Source organism: Nerophis ophidion, linkage group LG12, assembly GCF_033978795.1.
Source record: "Nerophis ophidion isolate RoL-2023_Sa linkage group LG12, RoL_Noph_v1.0, whole genome shotgun sequence".
NCBI classification, from domain to species: domain Eukaryota; kingdom Metazoa; phylum Chordata; class Actinopteri; order Syngnathiformes; family Syngnathidae; genus Nerophis; species Nerophis ophidion.
The window spans coordinates 630,205-654,815 of record NC_084622.1 but is presented as its reverse complement, the minus strand read 5'-3'; the positions used below and the strand labels follow the sequence as shown (position 1 = coordinate 654,815).

The 24,611-nt window shown below is 39.8% G+C and overlaps 1 protein-coding gene across 1 annotated transcript in view; it reads left to right on the top strand.

Annotated features, from left to right (window-relative positions):
- LOC133562863 (CD82 antigen-like) overlaps positions 1-15,600 on the top strand; it is a 90,727-nt gene extending 75,127 nt beyond the window's left edge. Inside the window, exons 8-9 of the mRNA XM_061916669.1 lie at positions 3,795-3,878; positions 13,293-15,600. Coding sequence (XP_061772653.1) covers positions 3,795-3,878; positions 13,293-13,370 — 162 coding nt within the window. The 3' untranslated portion in view covers positions 13,371-15,600. The remainder of the gene's footprint in view (positions 1-3,794; positions 3,879-13,292) is intronic.
- Positions 15,601-24,611: the final 9,011 nt, after the last annotated feature.

Below are 24,611 nucleotides of genomic sequence, written 5' to 3'. Positions count from 1 at the left end.
ATCTTTTGACCACTGGTGCAACTTGAATCCGTCGATGGGTATGTGTTTGTTTGGCATTCAATGTGGGTGGAGGGAAAGGCTGGATGCAAATTTAGCTACAAATGAGGCATAATGATGCAATATGTACATATTTCTAGCCTAAATAGCATGTTAGCATCGATTAGCATGCCGTGCAAATCGATGCAAACTCCACGTAAGTCAACTTGAATCCGTCCCTGTTGGTGTTGTTACACCCTCCGACATGATGTCTCCAAGGTACGGAAAACAGTCGAAAAAACGGAAAATACCAGAGTTGGTTTGACTTGTGTGTGTAATGTGTTTGAGAAAATGGCGGATTGCTTCCTGTTGTGATGTCACGGGTGAAAGGTCATTGCTCCGACAGCGAACAATTCAAAGGCGTTTAAATCGCCAAATTCACCCTATTTGAGTTCGGAAATCAGTTAAAAAACTTGGTCGTTTTTCTTCAACATCAAGGTATATATGGACGCTTACTTGGTCAAGACCAAGGAGCTGGTCATTGACTTTGGGAGGTCGAGTCCACGGTCACAACCTATTGTGATCGAGGGAGTTGAGGTACAGACCGTGGACTCATTCAAGTACCTCGGGGTTTGGGTGGACAATAAGCTGGACTGGACTGTTAACACGGACCACCAGTACAAGAAAGGACAGAGCAGGCTGTACTTCCTCAGGAGACTGCACTCCTTCAACATTTGTAGAAAACTCCTGTGGATGTACTACCAGTCTGTGGTTGCCAGTGTTCTGTTCTACATGGTAGTGTGCTGGGGGGGCAGTACATCTAAGAAGGACAGCTCCAGACTTGAGAAACTGATCAGGCGGGCCGGTTCTACAATGGGAATGAAACTGGACTGACTGGCGACGGTGGCAGAGAAGAGGACTGTTGACAAACTAGTGAGCATCCTGGATGATGCCAGTCACCCTCTGCATAGCTTTATCAGTACCCAGAGGAGCCTGTTCAGTGCTAGACTGCTTCATCCCAAGTGCAGGACTAATAGACTCAAGAACTCCTTTGTCCCACACGCCATTAGACTGTACAACTCCTCTCTGGGACGGGGGGCGGGGGGCATTAGGATGACAGGGGATGCAAAACATTAACAGTGCAATACGTTTTCATAACATGGTCACTACTGCCTACTTTGTCTTGTTATATTCTTATTTTACTGTTATATTGTTATTCCCATTGTTTTTATTCTTTTTGTAATATTTCTCTATTTTGTTTCCTTTTAAACCCCCATTATTTACTTTTTACTCTTTTTAAATTGATCTCAACTCTGTACACTGCTGCTGGAATTTTAATTTTCCTGAAGGAACTCTCCTGAAGGAATCAATAAAGTACTACCTATCTATCTATCTATCTACTTAGGTCTGCTGATAATGTTCCCCTTTAACGCTTACAGTAAATCTCTATCAACTTTATAAAAAAAAAAAAAGGCTTTATGGCTTTTCTGTCAAAAACATCTTTTTTTTTTTCATAGTAAAACTGAAATATCCATTATTTAGTCACTGGAGCCCTAAAAGATCAATAATGCAGGACACCATTGATTTTAATTCTTTATTATTTTTGAGTAATCACAGTGAAAAGATAAATAAAATGCCACTAAATATATTTGGGATCCAAAAGGTACCCCACTCAGAAAGTGATACATTTTTATTAGGTTGTTTTTTTTTTAACTTTCAACACTTAAGTTACGAGATCAACTTCAGATATATCTGTCGATTTTACATTTGAACTATTATTTTGTTTTTATATGGCAACTGCAGAATATATGCAATATTTAACACATAAAACATTTTAAAGTGAAATATTTGAACTAATTGGAGCTTTTGAAATAATTCATTATAACATGGATTTTTTTTGTCATTATTTTTTTGAGCAATGGCAAAAAAATAAATGATTGATTGATTGGCTTCACGGTGGCAGAGGGGTTAGTGCGTCTGCCTCACAATACGAAGTTCCTGCAGTCCTGGGTTCAAACCCAGGCTCGGGATCTTTCTGTGTGGAGTTTGCATGTTCTCCCCGGGAATGCGTGGGTTCCCTCCGGGTACTCCGGCTTCCTCCCACCTCCAAAGACATGCACCTGGGGATAGGCCCCTCCCACCTCCAAAGACATGCACCTGGGGATAGGCCCCTCCCACCTCCAAAGACATGCACCTGGGGATAGGCCCCTCCCACTTCCAAAGACATGCACCTGGGGATAGGCCCCTCCCACTTCCAAAGACATGCACCTGGGGATAGGCCCCTCCCACCTCCAAAGACATGCACCTGGAGATAGGGCCCCTCCCACCTCCAAAGACATGCACCTGGGGATAGGCCCCTCCCACCCCCAAAGACATGCACCTGGGGATAGGCCCCTCCCACCTCCAAAGACATGCACCTGTAGATAGGCCCCTCCCACCTCCAAAGACATGCACCTGGGGATAGGCCCCTCCCACTTCCAAAGACATGCACCTGGGGATAGGCCCCTCCCACCTCCAAAGACATGCACCTGGAGATAGGCCCCTCCCACCTCCAAAGACATGCACCTGGGGATAGGCCCCTCCCACCTCCAAAGACATGCACCTGGGGATAGGCCCCTCCCACCTCCAAAGACATGCACCTGTAGATAGGCCCCTCCCACCTCCAAAGACATGCACCTGGGGATAGGCCCCTCCCACCTCCAAAGACATGCACCTGGGGATAGGCCCCTCCCACCTCCAAAGACATGCACCTGGAGATAGGCCCCTCCCACCTCCAAAGACATGCACCTGGGGATAGGCCCCTGCCACCTCCAAAGACATGCACCTGGGGATAGGCCCCTCCCACCTCCAAAGACATGCACCTGGGGATAGGTTGAATGGCAACACTAAATGGTCCCTAGTGTGTGAATGTTGTCTACCTGTGTTGGCCCTGTGATGAGGTGGCGACTTTTCCAGGGTGTACCCTGCCTTCCGCCCGATTGTAGCTGAGATAGGCGCCAGCGCCCCCCGCGACCCCAAAAGGGAATAAGCGGTAGAAAATGGATGGATGGATTGATTGAAACTTGTATTAGTAGATTGCACAGTACAGTACATATTCCGTACAATTGACCACTAAATGGTAACACCCCAATAAGTTTTTCAACTTGTTTAAGTCGGGGTCCGCGTTAATCAATTCATGGTAAAGATGTTTTTTACATTGTAAAATAAAGACAAAAGAAAAAAAAAACAGCCTGCATGGCAGCTTTGTGTCAACATTGCAACTTTTTCTCGATAGATTTCACCTCTTTCCAATATTTTTAATGTTCTTTTTTATTTTTGCATTAGCATTTCCAGAATGTGTGGCGGGCCGGTAAACAATTATCTTCGGGCCGCACTTTGGACACAGCTGGTCAGTCAGGGGTCAGCCAGAGCAGGTCGGCAGTAAAAGGCAATAATCGCTGATGGTAATAGGATAGTTTTTCAAGAAAATAGTGCGTTTGGAGCCCCCCTGATGTACAGTGTGACAGTTTCCCAAGTCTCCCCACTCATGACAGTCTGCAGGACTTGGCAGTGTGGTCACGTGACCACAAAGCGTGTCCTTTGTGTTGCTCCACATGTGTTGGAAGGTCAGGAAAGCTCTGCCGTGTCATTGTCTGGACTTGGTGTTTCACCAACACCCCGTCCCCTTCTCCTCAGCTCAGCTAAGCCGTGTTATTCTTCCCCCCTGCACCACTCGGCCCAAAGTCAATAGTTGTGTTTGGAAAAAGGCTCTGCTCATGTCCGGCCGGGATCTCATTCCACGCTCCTTTGTTGTTCATTCTTATTTCTTTCTCTTTCAGGGCTGCGTAACAAGTGTGGAGAAATGGCTGCTTGAGAACTGTGGAATTATTCTTGGAATCTGCGTTGCAGTAGCAGTTGTGGAGGTAACCCCCCCACCCTTTCTAATGATAAACAGTCCAATGTCCTCTGCATCCCAGTTGGGAGGCTTTCTTAAGTGGTGCTGTGATGGAGAAATGGGCAACAAACACCAACAATCTCATCAAAATTGCTTTTAAGAATGATTTAGCCACCTGTTGACCTCATCTGCACAGACTCACATTGGCTTCATAACAGGAAGTGTGGATCTTGTCATTTTCCACACTGGATGCATGGCAGGGTCTATAGCAGGGGTGCCCACACTTTTTCTGCAGGCGAGCTACTTTTCAATTGAACAACTCGAGGGGATCTACCTCATTTATATATATCATTTATATTTATTTATTTATGAAAGAGACATTTTTGTAAACAAGTTAAATGTGTTTAATGATAATACAAGCATGTGTAACACATATAGATGTCTTTCTTTCACAAAGACAAGAATATAAGTTGGTGTATTACCTGATTCTGATGACTTGCATTGATTGGAATCAGACAGTAATGATGATAACGCCCACATTTTCAAATGGAGGAGAAAAAAAGTGGTCCTTTCTGTACAATACCACATGAAAGTGGTTGGTTTTTTGGCATCTAATTCATCCAGCTTCCATACACTTTACAAGAAAAACATTGGCGGCAAATTCCGTAGCTTGCTTGATTGACATTCACGGCACCCGAGGGTCTTGTGAGATGACGCTGGCTGCTGCCAGTTCATTATTATGAAAAAATGACAGAGAGGAAGGCGAGAAACACTTTTTATTTCAAAAGACTTTCGCGCCGTCCCTTCCGTCAAAACTCTAAAGGCCGACTGCACATTTCCTATCTTCACAATAAAAGCCCTGCTTCATGCTTCCTGCGCTAACAAAATAAGAGTCTCGGAAAGCTGGCGTGCACAAGTGATGTGCACGCCAGCTTTCTGAGGGATCGCTTGTGCACGCCAGTTTTCCGAGACTCTGTATTTAGTTAGCGCAGGCAGCATGAAGGAGGGCTTTTATTGTGAAGATAGGAAATGTGCAGTCGGCCTTTAGAGTTTTGACGGAAGGTACGGCGCGAGAGTCTGTTGAAATAAAAAGTGTTTCTCGCCTTCCTCTCGGTCATATTTTCATAATAATGATCTTGCAGCAGCCAGCGTCATCTCACAAGACCCTCCGGTACCGTGAATGTCATTTAAGTGACGTCTTGGTGAAGATTGATGATCACTCATTTTTGGGTCTATTTTTTTTTAAAGCCTGGCTGGAGATCGACTGACACACCCCCCGCGGTCGACTGGTAGCTCGCGATCGACGTAATGGGCACCCCTGCTCTATAAGCACCGGCAGCACACGCACTTTTGTGTAAAAAAAAAAAAAATGTACACCTGAATAATTCATTTGCGTTTAAAGCAGAACTGAGCTTATTTTTTTAAATTGTTCCCATCATGCACAATAATTATGACGGACAACAACAGACGTCTCGTTTTTAGTATTTTAAAAAACCTCTAGGGATGCACCGAAATGAAAATTTGTGGCCGAAACCGAATAAAATTTGAGCGCCTGGCCGAAGGCCGAATACCAAATACCGAATAATAAATGCAGTTTTTCACAACTTTTCTATATTGCATAAATAGCATAGACTACATTTTTAGACATGTTTCTCAAATAAAGTACATTTTTATTGAATATTGACATTTTTTTAAATATTCCAGTAGCCTTTGCTTTTCAAAAAAAGCACAAAGTTTTTCATTTATATTAGGCCTTCAAACAAAATATGCATTCCAAAAAAAGATAAAGTGCATTAAAGTGGATAAACCCACAACAAATGAATTATTGTCCTTTTGGCAAAAGTCTGCTTAGCCACAGTAGATATGCTAATAATGTAAACAGAAGGCTCAAGTCAATCTCAATTAAGTGTGTGCTTGTAACCTCATACACTTATACAGGTAGCCTACACAACAGGCTAATAATGTAAACAGAGGACCCACTAAATCTCAATAAGTGTGTGCTTGTAACCTCATACACTTATACAGGTACACAACATATCCCAGGCCAGAACAGATTTGTCAATAACAGTACTTCAGCTTCAGAATAAAAAGAAGGAAACTAACTATGTATAAAACAATTTAAATTTAACACTGCACGTTGGTTGATTGCGTCACCGCGTCAAAAAATTGCGTCTTTGCGTCACACGCCACTATTCGGCCTTGTTTTTAACTCATTCCACCGAAGGCCGAATGTGGCTTTTTTGCCATATTCGGCCGAATATATTCGGTTACCGATTAATCGGTGCATCCCTACTCTAGAGCAGGGGTGTCAAACTCATACAGAGTGGGCCAAAATCTAAAACTGAACAAAGCGGGCCAAGGATGAACAAATTGACCTTCTAATAGGGACCCAAGCAAGGCTTGTATAACTTTACATTGACATGCAAAATCCAGTTTAAAATAGTAATAATAATAATTAAAGCTGCAAGCAGCGATGGACGGGACCAAGTATTCATAGCCATCTTTTGTATTGAAGGGGGAAAATTCCTGTTGATTTTAGCTGGGGGTTGTCAGTGTATGAAATATAGGTCTAAGTGAGACATACATAGAGGTTTTTGTTCCATGTGTCTACAACATTCCTACTGGGAGTTAGAAGCATTTTTGTCTGTTTTCTTCCTAGGGTGCACTAGAGCGCAATTTTGAGTTTTGGTTTTTTGATTAGATCGCAATTTTCGCCAGTCCTGATGTTTGTGTCCAATTTGGTGAGTTTTGAAGAATGTTAAGAGGGTCAAATTACAGCTAAAAGAAGTGGCTGTATAATAATAAAGAGTAAACAACAATAATAATAAAACGCTAGAAATTTAATAGGGTCCTCTCCCTTTGGGACATCGGTCCCTAATTAAAAATATCAAATCAAATTTAAATAAAATTGAATGGCTCTTTTCTATTTGCAGCCTTCCGAGGTAAATATCAAAATAAACTGTTTCCACTGACTAATAATACATTTTAAAATAAAATAACAATAATGAATGAATCAAATATTCAAGCTTTGAAGTAGCAAGAGAAAGTGCATGTAATAAAACGTTAATTATTGCTCAGTTTGCTACACTGATTTGCATCAACACTGAATATGGAACAAGCAACGCTTATACAACTTAATAGTGCAAAATCAACTTTCAAAAACAAACAAAAAAGCATCAATGGTATATTCAATCCATACATCCATCCATTTCCTACCGCTTGTCCATAGATAAAAAAATGTTATACCTTTCCTATTTGCAGCCTTCTAAGGTAAATATCAACATTAACTTTTTCCACAGGCTTATAAATTTGAAAATAAAATAACAATGAGGTGGGCGGGGTTTGGTGGTAGCGGGGGGGTGTATATTGTAGCAATCCGGAAGAGTTAGTGCTGCAAGGGGTTCTGGGTATTTGTTCTGTTGTGTTACGGTGCGGATGTTCTACCAAAAAAGGTTTGTCATTCTTGTTTGGTGTGGGTTCAAAGTGTGGCGCATATTTGTAACAGTGTTGGCGTTGTTTATACGGCCACCCTCAGTGTGACCTGTATGGCTGTTGACAAAGTATGCCTTGCATTCACTTATGTGTGTGTGTACAAGCCGCATATATTATGTGACTTGGCCGGCGCGCTGTGAGTATGGAGGAAAAGCGGACGTGATGACAGGTTGTAGAGAACGTTAAAGGGAGTGCCTTTAAGACACGTCCCCAATATTGTTGTCCGGGTGGAAACCGGGAGAATTTCGGAAGATTGGTTGCCCGGGGAGATTTTCGGGAGGGGCACTAAACTTCAGGAGTTTCCCGGGAAAATCGGGAGTGTTGGCAAGTATGAGTATTAGCGGTAAATGCGGTGTTACAGCGGCACCGCCGCTGTATAATACTGCCGGGCCAGCTCTAATGTTGATTTGATATTGCCTCAAGGGCCAAAGGAAATTACATGGCGGGCCAAGGTTTGACACCCATGCTCTAAAGGCTTAGTGGCCACATGCGTGGACAGCACCTTTTAGCTCTTATTTCCAAAATGGTGTACACTACTGAATTGGGGTCTTATGGCCACTTATGTGGACACTTATACTGCCATCAGGTGGTGTCAGAAGAGTTAAACATACAATGGAATTTAGGGGGGAAAAAAAGTGTAAAAATAAGAATTAGCATGTCACTAAACATGAAGTACACGGTTGTGTACTGATGGACTTAGTACATCATATCAAAGATGATTCGTAGTTTTTATTCTAATTAGGATCCAATAAGCCTAAATAGCAAAGAGAAATAAAACAAACCGCTTGAATAGATGATAAACAACGCTCGGAAGATGTGGCTAATGGGAGTCACCATTGTTGCCTTCAAAGCCCTCTATGACAACTTCAAAACCCTCCATCAACGTTTTGTATACACACTGCAAGTTATATATAATGTAGTAACAGACACCTTCATAACAATATGTCATGTGTTTATTATTTACCATATTTTGGTCAATTTTTAAGCATTGGCAGAACTCATTTCCTCAGCTTCCGACTTCTGGCAACAAATGTCTGTTTCTACTTCCGGAGTGTTTTCTAAGACTGGCAGACTTGGTAACAAACAACAAAGACAACCTTTTTTTGGACAAATGAGGATTCACAACCTTATCTTTTTGAAGCTGAATACACGGAGGACGAGCTACTGCTTGAAGAGGCGAGCACGGAGCAAGAGTGAGACGTCGGAGCAGACTGAAAACGAGAGAGTGACTTTGAATGTAAATGTGGAACTTGGTGCCAAGTTATTTTGACATAAATGAAGTGCCGGCCAGTCTTCCTCTCAGAGAAAACACACTGGTCAATCCCAAGTTCTTTCGGATGACATATATGTTGAGTAAGAAGGACCACAGACAGAATAGCAATACTTCCTACTTTAGGAGACCAGCCCTAACAGTGCAACAATAGCATCAGCAAGAAGTGGTCTGAAACCAAACCAAGAGAGTCAGCCTTTTTAGTGCGAAAACAGCCCCTCTCGCCCAGAAAGAAATATAGCTGTTGTTTCAAAGCATGTAAGGCCTTCTCCACAGGAAGGGAGTATGTTATGCACAGCGCCTTCAAGGTGAAACACGGAGTTTACTAGCGGACATAAGATAAAAATATCTCATTCTCACATTACCCAAAATAAACCGGAAAAAACTTGAGCGTTGTTACAACTACAGTACACACACTTGTCTGGCCAGCTGTGTACAAACAAAACATGAAATGTGAGCTAATACTTTGCAGATACTATTATATGATTGTTCATCTTTTTCAGACAGTAGAGATTTGTTTTCTTTTGCATTTTGTTTTGCTTTACAAACTCAAACGCAATTCGGGTACAAGCCTATCTCTTTCCGTAACTAGCTTTTCGGGTTACTACCGAAGCTCCTCAGTAGTTGCTCTTACAACAACAATATTCTTATCGTTTGGTTAATATACAGATTGCAGAGCGTATATGAAGAATTGTTTGCGGTTTTTAAATGTAATTTTAAGTCATTTAGAGGTAGAATTGATTTCTCCCATTAGCTTTATTGCTAGCCACATAAAACAAGTCGATTTTTACATGTTAGACTGCATAAAAAAAATAAATGAAGGTTTACTTGTCTCTCATAAGGATTGTGAACAATTTTAAGCCCTTTTAGTGTTTTTCTACACGCTTAAAGTTACGCACAATTTTCAAATGAGTATTCTCCCAACTCCCGTGGGAGTTTGGGAAAAGTTCACCTGTGAAGGTTATTGAAATCCATAAAAAAGAAAATACTTTTAATTTGAACAGGTGGTCTTACGTGTACGCGTGTCGTCATGGGGATGTCGTGTGTGTGTGTGTGTGTGTGTGTGTGTGTGTGTGTGTGTGTGTGTGTGTGTGTGTGTGTGTGTGTGTGTGTGTGTGTGTGTGTGTGTGCGTGTGTATGCACGCTACAACAGCTTCTTCTTCCTGGCTGGATATGAATTATAACCTGTAGATGAATATTTAAGTCTCATCTTAAAACTCATCTGTATACTCTAGCCTTTAAATAGACCTCCTTTTTAGACCAGTTGATCTGCCGCTTCTTTTCTTTCTCCTATGTCCCCCCCTCCCTTGTGGAGGGGGTCCGGTCCGATGACCATGGATGAAGTACTGACTGTCCAGAGTCGAGACCCAGGATGGACCGCTCGTCGGGACCCAGGATGGACCGCTCGCCTGTATCGGTTGGGGACATCTCTACGCTGCTGATCCGCTTGAGATGGTTTCCTGTGGACGGGACTCTCACTGCTGTCTTGGAGCCACTATGGATTGAACTTTCACAGTATCATGTTAGACCCGCTCGACATCCATTGCTTTCGGTCCCCTAGAGGGGGGGGGTTGCCCACATCTGAGGTCCTCTCCAAGGTTTCTCGTAGTCAGCATTGTCACTGGCGTCCCACTGAATGTGAATTCTCCCTGCCCACTGGGTGTGAGTTTTCCTTGCCCTTTTGTGGGTTCTTCCGAGGATGTTGTAGTCGTAATGATTTGTGCAGTCCTTTGAGACATTTGTGATTTGGGGCTATATAAATAAACATTGATTGATTGATTTATTTACTTATTATTTAAACTACCCTGATGATATTTGTGATGTTAAGTTATAATTAGTACACATGTTTATAAGTCATCAATCAATCAATCAATCAATGTTTATTTATATAGCCCCAAATCACAAATGTCTCAAAGGACTGCACAAATCATTACGAACCCACAAAAGGGCAAGGAAAACTCACACCCAGTGGGCAGGGAGAATTCACATCCAGTGGGACGCCAGTGACAATGCTGACTATGAGAAACCTTGGAGAGGACCTCAGATGTGGGCAACCCCCCCGCCCCCCCTAGGGGACCGAAAGCAATGGATGTCGAGCGGGTCTAACATGATACTGTGAAAGTTCAATCCATAGTGGCTCCAACGCAGCCGCGAGAGTTCAGTTCAAGCGGATCCAAGACAGCAGCGAGAGTCCCGTCCACAGGAAACCATCTCAAGCGGAGACGGATCAGCAGCATAGAGATGTCCCCAACTGATACACCGGCGAGCGGTCCATCCTGGGTCCCGAGTCTGGACAGCCAGTACTTCATCCATGGTCATCGGACCGGACCCCCTCCACAAGGGAGGGGGGGACATAGGAGAAAGAAAAGAAGCGGCAGATCAACTGGTCTAAAAAGGAGGTCTATTTAAAGGCTAGAGTATACAGAGGAGTTTTAAGGTGAGACTTAAATGCTTCTACTGAGGTAGCATCTCGAACTGTTACCGGGAGGGCATTCCAGAGTACTGGAGCCCGAACGGAAAACGCTCTATAGCCCGCAGACTTTTTTGGGGCTCTAGGAATCACTAATAAGCCGGAGTCTTTTATACGCGTAAGAAGGGCTTAAATAGCTTTTGTGTGCTTGCGTGACGGTTTGATGTCGACTTGAATGTTGGGTTTCACTATGTAAAGCGCTTTGAGTCACTAGAGAAAAGCGCTATATAAATATGTTTAACTTAAGTAACTTAACTGACTCTCAAAAAACAAATCACTTGATAGAGACTACATTATGTATGCATTTTCAATTAAATAGTCACATAAATGAACATCCGTTATTATCAAATATGGCCAAAATATGCACAAACCCCTTCCACTGTGCTCGCACTCACAACAATGTGCATTTGGATGTTTGATAGTTAATACAGAGTTGATACATTATGATCCTTTTATCTTCAACTCACTGGATGTTTGCAGGTGTGTCAAACAAAGCAGTCAGAATAGATTTGATAGTTCTCTGGACATTTATGTTACCATTTTATTACGTGTGCTGTACACTGCAGGCAAACTCATTCCAGCCTCGGAGGTGCGTAAGAACCAAAGTAATGAAGTCAATGGGAGAATACGTGGAAGGCCAGACTAGACTGAACACTCGCCTACATTTAAGGGTTGCTCCACCCTCTTAGATGAAGGCATTCATCAAGTGGGAGAATGCTGCAAAGCCAGAATCTCCACAATTACACACCTTTTTCAACTGCAGCACACGGGACAAATACGGCCCTGAATGTGCATTCAATGTGTGGTAATTGGATCCTAGAAGCTCAGACCCTTATTGTATTCAACTAAAGCTGGATCTGTTTAACATTCTCCTTCTAAAAATGTCATCCTCTGTATATTCAGGCTCAAAAATGTAAGGTTGTGGATCATCATTTGTGCCAAAGTAATCTTTGTTGGCTCTTTAGAAGTATGTCATGATTAGTGTTGTTGTTAAAGGGAAAAACCATGGCTGTGACGCGTCTGTGAAATTACTTATGCTTAGCATGATCAACATCAATAATAAATGTTGTTATGAATATTCCTGTTACTTCATGACATATATACATACATACAGTGTGTATAGAAAACAATGATGGAGGTGTTTGGATGTTTTTTAGAGCACTTTATAGGGCAGTGGTCCCCAACCTTTTTGTATCCGCGGACCGGTCAACACTTAATATTTTTTCCCGCGGCCTGGGGCGGGGGGTGTCCTTTTTGTTTCTTTTTGTTTTGTTTCTTCTTTTTCATGAAAAAGGGACGTTTTTGTCATGAAAAAGGGAGTTTTTTTGTGGTTGGTGCACTATTTGTAAGTGTATATTGTGTTTTTTATGTTGAATTAATTAAAAAATTATTCTGCTATATATGTACCCCGCCTTCTGCCCGATTGTAGCTGAGATAGGCTCCAGCGCCCCCAAAGGGAATAAGCAGTAGAAAATGGATGGATGGATATGCCAAATAGAGCAAATCCAATTAGCTGACTTTTGCTAGCGTTTATTTTTTTTATTTATTATTTATTTTATTTTAATTTTCATCAATTTCAATCAATAAAGTACTATCTATCTACTTATTTTCGAATTAAAATGTGTGGTGGGGAAAATATACGTGCTTGTCTTACAGATTGTGAATGAGAGGCAAAATTCAAAAATAGTGCATTTCCCATCTAAAAGTTATTGACTTTTAAATAACAATGGCAAAAAAATACTAAACTAATGACAAAAGTTTATTGTGTCTTAAAGGGTTAATCTCATTATTACAATTATTGATATTATTGTTGTTATCATTATGAATATTATTATTATATGCTTGATTTGGTCTCCAAATAATGCTGACAATAATATGGTTTATGGACAATATTTTGCCCTGCAAACTTCCCTTTATTGCCAAGTAGAGCTATTTAATAAATATTGTTTTCTTGTATTATTTCCACAACATTAATCGGTTTGTATTCTTTAGCGTCGTTGTCACCGTGTCCAGAAAATGTATTTTACCTCTCAAGAGTTCTGCTCATAAAGTACTATCTAATCTATCTAATCATCAGTGTTGGAAAAAACACTTACATCTGCAGACAGTAGAGGGAGCCCTTGAGCAAAAAAAAAGAAAAAGTTTTGTGCCTCCTAACCCTGACAAAAGTGAGATGTCACCATTGTTGTTTTTTTGTTTTGTTCCACCAGCTTCTTGGGATGATCCTCTCCATGTGTCTGTGCCAGAGTGTGGGCCAGGAGGATTATACCAAAGTACCCAAGTACTGATTAACTCTAACTCTCACACACACACACACACACACATACACACACAGATGAACTCCTCCCTTCTCTTACTCTTTTTACTCACACACACACACACTTGTATTTCTTGCCATCTTGAGACCTCAGAAAAAGGCCTCCATCTTTAGGACCACCCTTTCTGGACATATAAATATTTGTATTTACAACATTAATAATATATGCATACTATGCAAATATAAAAAAGGAAAGCTTTTAGTTAACTTCTTTTTGGGGGTAATTGGTTTTTAATCTTCATTTTTACTCCAAGTTATGACAGTAAGTCTCTATAAATATATTTATTTTAGTTTTTTTATTTAATTTTGGACAAAAGGGGCGCATTTAAATTTCATAACACACACTTGTTATTACATATGTTGACCAGAGGGGCGCACTTAATTTTATTTTTTTTTTTTTTTTACACACACTTGTTATTTCATATGTTGACCAGAATATGTTTTGATAGATTTCACCACCAGGGGTGCAATTGAGACATTCTCTTAGATGCAATGCTTGTCCGTATTGGGACCATGATTTACATCTTAACGTGTTCACCAGTCCTCATATGGACGGTACTTTTCCTTGATGTCTCAAGAAGGTCAGAAATACAAGAACACACACACACACACACGAAGGCAGCTGCCACCTGCCTTGACAGCTGTGCAGACTCCTCAAGTTTGTCACACCTGTCCACCACCCTTCACGTTGTCTTATTGTAATTACTACATTGTCGTTGTTACTACTCTATAAGCCTTTTAAAGGGGACTATGGTTTGTTGGCTTCTCTTTTACTGTCCCATGTTGCATCGTTAGCCATTTGTCTTGTCTTCCGCTGACCTCAATGAAGCGCTTAACAGAGTAGAAGAGGAGAGCGAGCACTTTAGTCAGACGTTCTTAAAGACAAGTGGGAGCCCAGTGGAATGAAGCCCACTCTCTGATCCCGGGTGGAGGAGGCGGGGCTGCTGTGGTTGAAGCGTTTTGTCTTCATGGTACGCCCGCCTCGTCCTCCCCCCGCGGTCGGTCGGCCACGTCGCAAAGTCACATGACGCTTGAGCGTGTGTGTGTGACGTGTGGGCCTTCTTCAGTGTTCCTTACCATGGTGTATTTACACCACTCGTATACACCAGTGTTTGTCAACCAGTGGTGTATATACCAGTGTGTTTGTCATGCCATGGTGTATATACCAGTGTGTTTGTCATGCCATGGTGTATACACCAGTGTGTTTGTCATGCCATGGTGTATATACCAGTGTGTTTGTCATGCCATGGTGTATATACCAGTGTGTTTGTCATGCCATGGTGTATACACCAGTGTGTTTGTCATGCCATGGTGTATATACCAGTGTGTTTGTCATGCCATGGTGTATATACCAGTGTGTTTGTCAGGCCATGGTGTATATACCAGTGTGTTTGTCATGCCATGGTGTATATACCAGTGTGTTTGTCAAGCCATGGTGTATATACCAGTGTGTTTGTCTGGCCATGATGTATATACCAGTGTGTTTGTCAGGCCGTGATGTATATACCAGTGTGTTTGTCATGCCATGGTGTATATACCAGTGTGTTTGTCATGCCATGGTGTATATACCAGTGTGTTTGTCATCCCATGATGTATATACCAGTGTGTTTGTCATGCCATGGTGTATATACCAGTGTGTTTGTCATGCCATGGTGTATATACCAGTGTGTTTGTCATGCCATGGTGTATATACCAGTGTGTTTGTCATGCCATGGTGTATATACCAGTGTGTTTGTCATGCCATGGTGTATATACCAGTGTGTTTGTCAACGCATCGTCTGCATTTGTACATTTTGCTGAAAAGTCTCACCCAGCACAGCGAGGGAGCTGACAAAGGTCATTCAAGATGGCGGTACAGAAAAAAAATCCTTATTTGGTACCAAGATGAACGTGTTTCACTCAAACCAACTGGACATCTAACATGGACTCAACATCATTTAATTTCAAGAAGGAAAAACATCTTCCTGCCTAATTTAGTAAATATTTTACCATTTAATTATGCAGGAAACCGGCCAAATAAAAACTGCATTTTTTTTCTATCCTTAATTTAAGAGATGAAGGCTTTTTTATACTGTTTAAAATGTTTTTTTTTTTTACTATCTTAAAGAAATGTAGTAGAAAAGTATGTGGATTTGTAAGCCATCTTGTTTTAATGTATTGTTCTTCTTACAGAAAACTAGTATTAAACATGAATACTCTTGTGTGTCTGTCGTGTCATTTCTTCCTTCAAATGTCACATTTATGTTGTTATATTCAATGTTCTTACATTGTAATTTAAGTTATTATATTTAACACTTTTATAAGCAGGGCTGCCTGTTCAGGGTTGTACCGGAGATGACCAGCAGATGGCAGCATACATCCACTGAGACAGCATATATCCACTGAGGCACTGATGGGGTAAATGCCAGCCTCCCGCTAAATGTGCTCAAATTTCAGTTAAATCATTTCAACAAACACATTATTTTTTTCTTTTTGCACTGTGGTTGGCTTTGTATCATTAGAATTATTCCCTTGCCTATGTTTTATGAATAAAAGCTATTACGGGATTGCTTTGGACTCCCTGACAAAGACCAGGACTCCCTCATTCCAGTGCAGGGACCATCATGAATGAAAGAGTGAATACCTCAGCTGTGACTCACCAAATGAGACAATGCATATTGAGTAAAAGACTCTTAAATAGATCATCATTAGTGTGGCTTTTTGGTCCCTCTGGAGACATTTCCACTCAGTCAACACATCCACGTCTAGCCATGCTGAAACTCATTTTAACATAACATGATCAGCATCATTTGCATATGGTGCAAAATGTCAATTGTTTATATATATACATAAACAATTGACATTTTGCACCATATGCAAAGTATGTCACCTAACTTCCTGTTGTCATATCTTAAAAGGTCTTGTTAGGGTCTTTAACTCAGTTTGAACCAAAGTTTAACTCGGTTTGAAACAAAGTATGTCATGTAACTTCTTGTTGTCGTCTCTTAAAAGGTATTGTTTGTGTCTTTAACCCAGTTTAAACCAAAGTTTAACTTGGTTTGAACCAAAGTATGTCACTTAACTTCCTATTGTCGTCTCTTAAAGGGTCTTGTTTGGGTCTTTAACTCGGTTTGAACGAAGTTTAACTCAGTTTGAAACAAAGTATGTCATCTAACTTCCTGTTGTCTCTCACAGGGTTTTGTTAGGGTCTTTAACTTGGTTTGAACCAAAGTTGAACTCAGTTTGAAACAAAGTATGTCATCTAACTTCCTGTTGTCATTTCTTAAAAGGTCTTGTTTGTGTCTTTAACCCAGTTTAAACCAAAGTTTAACTTGGTTTGAACCAAAGTATGTCACTTAACTTCCTATTGTCGTCTCTTAAAGGGTCTTGTTTGGGTCTTTAACTCGGTTTGAACGAAATTTAACTCATTTTGAAACAAAGTATGTCATCTAACTTCCTGTAGTCGTCTCTTAAAAGGTCTTGTTAGGGTCTTTAACGAGGTTTGAACCAAAGTTTAACTCAGTTTGAAACAAAGTATGTCATCTAACTTCCTGTTGTCTCTCACAGGGTTTTGTTAGGGTCTTTAACTTGGTTTGAACCAAAGTTGTACTCAGTTTGAAACAAAGTATGTCATCTAACTTCCTGTTGTCATCTCTTAAAAGGTGTTGTTAGGGTCTTTAACCCAGTTTAAACCAAAGTTGAACTCAGTTTGAAACAAAGTATGTCATCTAACTTCCTGTTGTCATCTCTTAAAATGTCTTGTTTGTGTCTTTAACCTAGTTTAAACCAACGTTTAACTTGGTTTGAACCAAAGTATGTCACTTAACTTCCTATTGTCGTCTCTTAAAGGGTCTTGTTAGGGTCTTTAACAAGGTTTGAACCAAAGTTTAACTCAGTTTGAAACAAAGTATGTCATCTAACTTCCTGTTGTCGTCTCTAAAAGGGTCTTGTTTGGGTCTTTAACTCGGTTTGAACGAAATTTAACTCAGTTTGAAACAAAGTATGTCATCTAACTTCCTGTTGTCTCTCACAGGGTTTTTTTAGGGTCTTTAACTTGGTTTGAACCAAAGATTAACTCAGTTTGAAACAAAGTATGTCATCTAACTTCCTGTTGTCTCTCACAGGGTTTTGTTAGGGTCTTTAACTTGGTTTGAACCAAAGTTGTACTCAGTTTGAAACAAAGTATGTCATCTAACTTCCTGTTGTCGTCTCTTAAAAGGTCTTGTTTGTGTCTTTAACCCAGTTTAAACCAAAGTTTAACTTGGTTTGAACCAAAGTATGTCACTTCCTATTGTCGTCTCTTAAAGGGTCTTGTTTGGGTCTTTAACTCGGTTTGAACGAAGTTTAACTCCGTTTGAAACAAAGTATGTCATCTAACTTCTTGTTGTCGTCTCTTAAAAGGTCTTGTTTGTGTCTTTAACCCAGTTTAAACCAAAGTTTAACTTGGTTTGAACCAAAGTATGTCACTTCCTATTGTCGTCTCTTAAAGGGTCTTGTTTGGGTTTTTAACTCGGTTTGAACGAAGTTTAACTCCGTTTGAAACAAAGTATGTCATCTAACTTCCTGTTGTCTCTCACAGGGTTTTGTTAGGGTCTTTAACTTGGTTTGAACCAAAGTTGTACTCAGTTTGAAACAAAGTATGTCATCTAACTTCCTGTTGTCATCTCTTAAAAGGTCTTGTTTGTGTCTTTAACCCAGTTTAAACCAAAGTTTAACTTGGTTTGAACCAAAGTATGTCACTTAACTTCCTATTGTCGTCTTTTAAAGGGTCTTGTTTGGGTCTTTAACTCGGTTTGAACGAAATTTAACTCAGTTTGAAACAAAGTATGTCATCTAACTTAAAAGGTGTTGTTAGGGTCTTTAACTTGGTTTGAACCAAAGTTTAACTCAGTTTGAAACAAAGTATGTCATCTAACTTCCTGTTGTCTCTCACAGGGTTTTGTTAGGGTCTTTAACTTGGTTTGAACCAAAGTTGTACTCAGTTTGAAACAAAGTATGTCATCTAACTTCCTGTTGTCATCTCTTAAAAGGTGTTGTTACAGATTTTAACTCGGTTTGAACGAAGTTGAACTCAGTTTGAAACAAAGTATGTCATCTAACTTCCTGTTGTCATCTCTTAAAAGGTCTTGTTTGTGTCTTTAACCCAGTTTAAACCAAAGTTTAACTTGGTTTGAACCAAAGTATGTCACTTAACTTCCTATTGTCGTCTCTTAAAGGGTCTTGTTTGGGTCTTTAACTCGGTTTGAACGAAATTTAACTCAGTTTGAAACAAAGTATGTCATCTAACTTCCTGTTGTCGTCTCTTAAAAGGTCTTGTTAGGGTCTTTAACGAGGTTTGAACCAAAGTTTAACTCAGTTTGAAACAAAGTATGTCATCTAACTTCCTGTTGTCTCTCACAGGGTTTTGTTAGGGTCTTTAACTTGGTTTGAACCAAAGTTGTACTCTGTTTGAAACAAAGAATGTCATCTAACTTCCTGTTGTCTCTCACAGGGTTTTGTTAGGGTCTTTAACTTGGTTTGAACCAAAGTTGTACTCAGTTTGAAACAAAGTATGTCATCTAACTTCCTGTTGTCTCTCACAGGGTTTTGTTAGGGTCTTTAACTTGGTTTGAACCAAAGTTGTACTCAGTTTGAAACAAAGAATGTCATCTAACTTCCTGTTGTCATCTCTTAAAAGGTGTTGTTAGGGTCTTTAACCCAGTTTAAACCAAAGTTGAACTCAGTTTGAAACAAAGTATGTCATCTAACTTCCTGTTGTCCTCTCTTAAAAGGTCTTGTTTGTGTCTTTAACCTAGTTTAAACCAAAGTTTAACTTGGTTTGAACCAAAGTATGTCACTTAACTTCCTATTGTCGTCTCTTAAAGGGTCTTGTTTGGGTCTTTAACTCGGTTTGAACGAAATTTAACTCAGTTTGAAACAAAGTATGTCATCTAACTTCCTGTTGTCATCTCTTAAAAGGTGTTGTTACAGATTTTAACTCGGTTTGAACGAAGTTGAACTCAGTTTGAAACAAAGTATGTCATCTAACTTCCTGTTGTCATCTCTTAAAAGGTCTTGTTTGTGTCTTTAACCCAGTTTAAACCAAAGTTTAACTTGGTTTGAACCAAAGTATGTCACTTAACTTCCTATTGTCGTCTCTTAAAGAGTCTTGTTAGGGTCTTTAACAAGGTTTGAACCAAAGTTTAACTCAGTTTGAAACAAAGTATGTCATCTAACTTCCTGTTGTCTCTCACAGGGTTTTGTTAGGGTCTTTAACTTGGTTTGAACCAAAGTTTAACTCAGTTTGAAACAAAGTATGTCATCTAACTTCCTGTTGTCATCTCTTAAAAGGTCTTGTTTGTGTCTTTAACCCAGTTTAAACCAAAGTTTAACTTGGTTTGAACCAAAGTATGTCACTTAACTTCCTATTGTCGTCTTTTAAAGGGTCTTGTTTGGGTCTTTAACTCGGTTTGAACGAAATTTAACTCAGTTTGAAACAAAGTATGTCATCTAACTTAAAAGGTGTTGTTAGGGTCTTTAACTTGGTTTGAACCAAAGTTTAACTCAGTTTGAAACAAAGTATGTCATCTAACTTCCTGTTGTCTCTCACAGGGTTTTGTTAGGGTCTTTAACTTGGTTTGAACCAAAGTTGTACTCAGTTTGAAACAAAGTATGTCATCTAACTTCCTGTTGTCATCTCTTAAAAGGTGTTGTTACAGATTTTAACTCGGTTTGAACAAAGTTGAACTCAGTTTGAAACAAAGTATGTCATCTAACTTCCTGTTGTCATCTCTTAAAAGGTCTTGTTTGTGTCTTTAACCCAGTTTAAACCAAAGTTTAACTTGGTTTGAACCAAAGTATGTCACTTAACTTCCTATTGTCGTCTCTTAAAGGGTCTTGTTTGGGTCTTTAACTCGGTTTGAACGAAATTTAACTCAGTTTGAAACAAAGTATGTCATCTAACTTCCTGTTGTCGTCTCTTAAAAGGTCTTGTTAGGGTCTTTAACGAGGTTTGAACCAAAGTTTAACTCAGTTTGAAACAAAGTATGTCATCTAACTTCCTGTTGTCTCTCACAGGGTTTTGTTAGGGTCTTTAACTTGGTTTGAACCAAAGTTGTACTCAGTTTGAAACAAAGAATGTCATCTAACTTCCTGTTGTCTCTCACAGGGTTTTGTTAGGGTCTTTAACTTGGTTTGAACCAAAGTTGTACTCAGTTTGAAACAAAGTATGTCATCTAACTTCCTGTTGTCTCTCACAGGGTTTTGTTAGGGTCTTTAACTTGGTTTGAACCAAAGTTGTACTCAGTTTGAAACAAAGAATGTCATCTAACTTCCTGTTGTCATCTCTTAAAAGGTGTTGTTAGGGTCTTTAACCTAGTTTAAACCAAAGTTTAACTTGGTTTGAACCAAAGTATGTCACTTAACTTCCTATTGTCGTCTCTTAAAGGGTCTTGTTTGGGTCTTTAACTCGGTTTGAACGAAATTTAACTCAGTTTGAAACAAAGTATGTCATCTAACTTCCTGTTGTCATCTCTTAAAAGGTGTTGTTACAGATTTTAACTCGGTTTGAACGAAGTTGAACTCAGTTTGAAACAAAGTATGTCATCTAACTTCCTGTTGTCATCTCTTAAAAGGTCTTGTTTGTGTCTTTAACCCAGTTTAAACCAAAGTTTAACTTGGTTTGAACCAAAGTATGTCACTTAACTTCCTATTGTCGTCTCTTAAAGAGTCTTGTTAGGGTCTTTAACAAGGTTTGAACCAAAGTTTAACTCAGTTTGAAACAAAGTATGTCATCTAACTTCCTGTTGTCTCTCACAGGGTTTTGTTAGGGTCTTTAACTTGGTTTGAACCAAAGTTTAACTCAGTTTGAAACAAAGTATGTCATCTAACTTCCTGTTGTCATCTCTTAAAAGGTCTTGTTTGTGTCTTTAACCCAGTTTAAACCAAAGTTTAACTTGGTTTGAACCAAAGTATGTCACTTAACTTCCTATTGTCGTCTCTTAAAGGGTCTTGTTTGGGTCTTTAACTCCGTTTGAACGAAATTTAACTCAGTTTGAAACAAAGTATGTCATCTAACTTCCTGTAGTCGTCTCTTAAAAGGTCTTGTTAGGGTCTTTAACGAGGTTTGAACGAAGTTTAACTCAGTTTGAAACAAAGTATGTCATCTAACTTCCTGTTGTCTCTCACAGGGTTTTGTTAGGGTCTTTAACTTGGTTTGAACCAAAGTTGAACTCAGTTTGAAACAAAGTATGTCATCTAACTTCCTGTTGTCATTTCTTAAAAGGTCTTGTTTGTGTCTTTAAACCAGTTTAAACCAAAGTTGAACTTGGTTTGAACCAAAGTATGTCACTTAACTTCCTATTGTCGTCTCTTAAAGGGTCTTGTTTGGGTCTTTAACTCGGTTTGAACGAAATTTAACTCAGTTTGAAACAAAGTATGTCATCTAACTTCCTGTAGTCGTCTCTTAAAAGGTCTTGTTAGGGTCTTTAACGAGGTTTGAACCAAAGTTTAACTCAGTTTGAAACAAAGTATGTCATCTAACTTCCTGTTGTCTCTCTCAGGGTTTTGTTAGGGTCTTTAACTTGGTTTGAACCAAAGTTGTACTCAGTTTGAAACAAAGTATGTCATCTAACTTCCTGTTGTCCTCTCTTAAAAGGTCTTGTTTGTGTCTTTAACCTAGTTTAAACCAAAGTTTAACTTGGTTTGAACCAAAGTATGTCACTTAACTTCCTATTGTCGTCTCTTAAAGGGTCTTGTTAGGGTCTTTAACAAGGTTTGAACCAAAGTTTAACTCAGTTTGAAACAAAGTATGTCATCTAACTTCCTGTTGTCGTCTCTTAAAGGGTCTTGTTTGGGTCTTTAACTCGGTTTGAACGAAATTTAACTCAGTTTGAAACAAAGTATGTCATCTAACTTCCTGTTGTCTCTCACAGGGTTTTGTTAGGGTCTTTAACTTGGTTTGAACCAAAGTTGTACTCAGTTTGAAACAAAGTATGTCATCTAACTTCCTGTTGTCATCTCTTAAAAGGTGTTGTTAGGGTCTTTAACTTGGTTTAAACCAAAGTTGAACTCAGTTTGAAACAAAGTATGTCATCTAACTTCCTGTTGTCATCTCTTAAAAGGTCTTGTTTGTGTCTTTAACCCAGTTTAAACCAAAGTTTAACTTGGTTTGAACCAAAGTATGTCACTTAACTTCCTACTGTCGTCTCTTAAAGGGTCTTGTTAGGGTCTTTACCAAGGTTTGAACCAAAGTTTAACTCAGTTTGAAACAAAGTATGTCATCTAACTTCCTGTTGTCGTCTCTTAAAGGGTCTTGTTTGGGTCTTTAACTCGGTTTGAACGAAATTTAACTCAGTTTGAAACAAAGTATGTCATCTAACTTCCTATTGTCGTCTCTTAAAGGGTCTTGTTTGGGTCTTTAACTCGGTTTGAACGAAATTTAACTCAGTTTGAAACAAAGTATGTCATCTAACTTCCTGTTGTCTCTCACAGGGTTTTGTTAGGGTCTTTAACTTGGTTTGAACCAAAGTTGTACTCAGTTTTAAACAAAGTATGTCATCTAACTTCCTGTTGTCATCTCTTAAAAGGTATTGGCCTGTACTCTACACACACACACACATACTATATATATATATATATATATATATATATATATATATATATATATATATATATATATATATAGTATGTGTGTGTGTGTAGAGTACAGGCCAAAAGTGTGGACACACCTCATTCAATGCTTTTTCTTTATTTTCATGACTATTTACATTGTAGATTGTCACATCAAAACTATGAATGAACACATGTGGAGTTATGTACTTAACAAAAAAGGTGAAATAACTGAAAACATGTTTCATATTTTAGTGTCTTCAAAATAGCCACCCTTTGCTCTGATTACTGCTTTGCAGACTCTTGGCATTTTCCTGATGAGATTCAAGCACACCTGTGAAGTGAAAACCATTCCAGGTGACTACCTCTTGAAGCTCATATATAAACATGTATCTCCTTCTGTTGTTAGAGAAATGTTCACTAAAACCCTGCACGGTAATTCCTTTCTGTGCATGCAACAAAAGTAGTGAGAGTCCAAGAGCGTGGAGATGTGTCTTCCCCAGGAAACAAAGAGCTGTCGGCAGCCTGTCAGTCACACATGTCACACGCTAGAATCCCGCCAGGAAGCAGCCCGCTTGTTAAAAAAACAGGAATTCCCAGTCCCATCCCTATATGGACACACTTTTCTGTGATTGGTGTTTGCTGAATGGCAGCAGCTGTTATCCAACTGAAACAAACAAAGATCTCATATCTGATTGTCCTCAGAGAGACTGGGACGATGATGAGATGAGAGGTCGGAGGCGCTACACGTGCTTCCTTCTGCTGCCAACATTGGGAAATTGAAATTCCAAAGGCTGCTCTGCATCAGATTGGTTCTTCCAAGCAACCATCTGACGGAGTGAGCCAGTGAGGATTCTCTCCCACCTTCCACTTCAAGCGTAAGACTGCGGACTGATTTACAAACCTTCCACAAAGCCTCCCTACTGGCTGCAGACAGACTTCCCAAGTTCCTTCCAGCTCCTGGGATTGTTCCTGGCACTGAATGCGCTAAGATAAATACATGACATGCAGGCTTGATGGCCAGCAGCAGATTTGAGGGCCGGTAAAAACATCTGGCGAAGGAGTCGCAATCTTTCAAACCCAGGGCCCAAAACGGGCATTACGTGTGTTCCGTATGTCAGTGTTTCTTAACCATAGGGCTAGTTAAGAAACACAGGAAGTTAGATGACATACTTTGGTTCGAACTGAGTTCAACTTTGTTTCGAACCAAGTTAAAGACCTTAACAAGACCCTTTAAGAGACGACAACCGGAAGTTAGGTGACATACTTTGGGTTTAAACCAAATTCAAGACCCTTTAAGAAACGAAAACCGGAAGTTAGGTGACATACTTTAGGTTTAAACCAAATTCAAGACCCTTTAAGAAACGACAACTGGAAGTTAGGTGACACACTTTGGTTCAAACTGAGTTCAACTTTGTTTCAAACCAAGTTAAAGACCCTAACAAGACCCTTTAAGAGACGACAACCGGAAGTTAGGTGACATGGTTTGGTTCAAACCGAGTTAAAATCTGTAACAACACCTTTTAGTAGACAACATCAGGAAGTTAGATGACATACTTTAGGTTCAAACCGAGTTAAAGACCCTAACAGGGTCTTGTTACAGATTTTAACTCGGTTTGAACCAAACCATGTCACTTAACTTCCC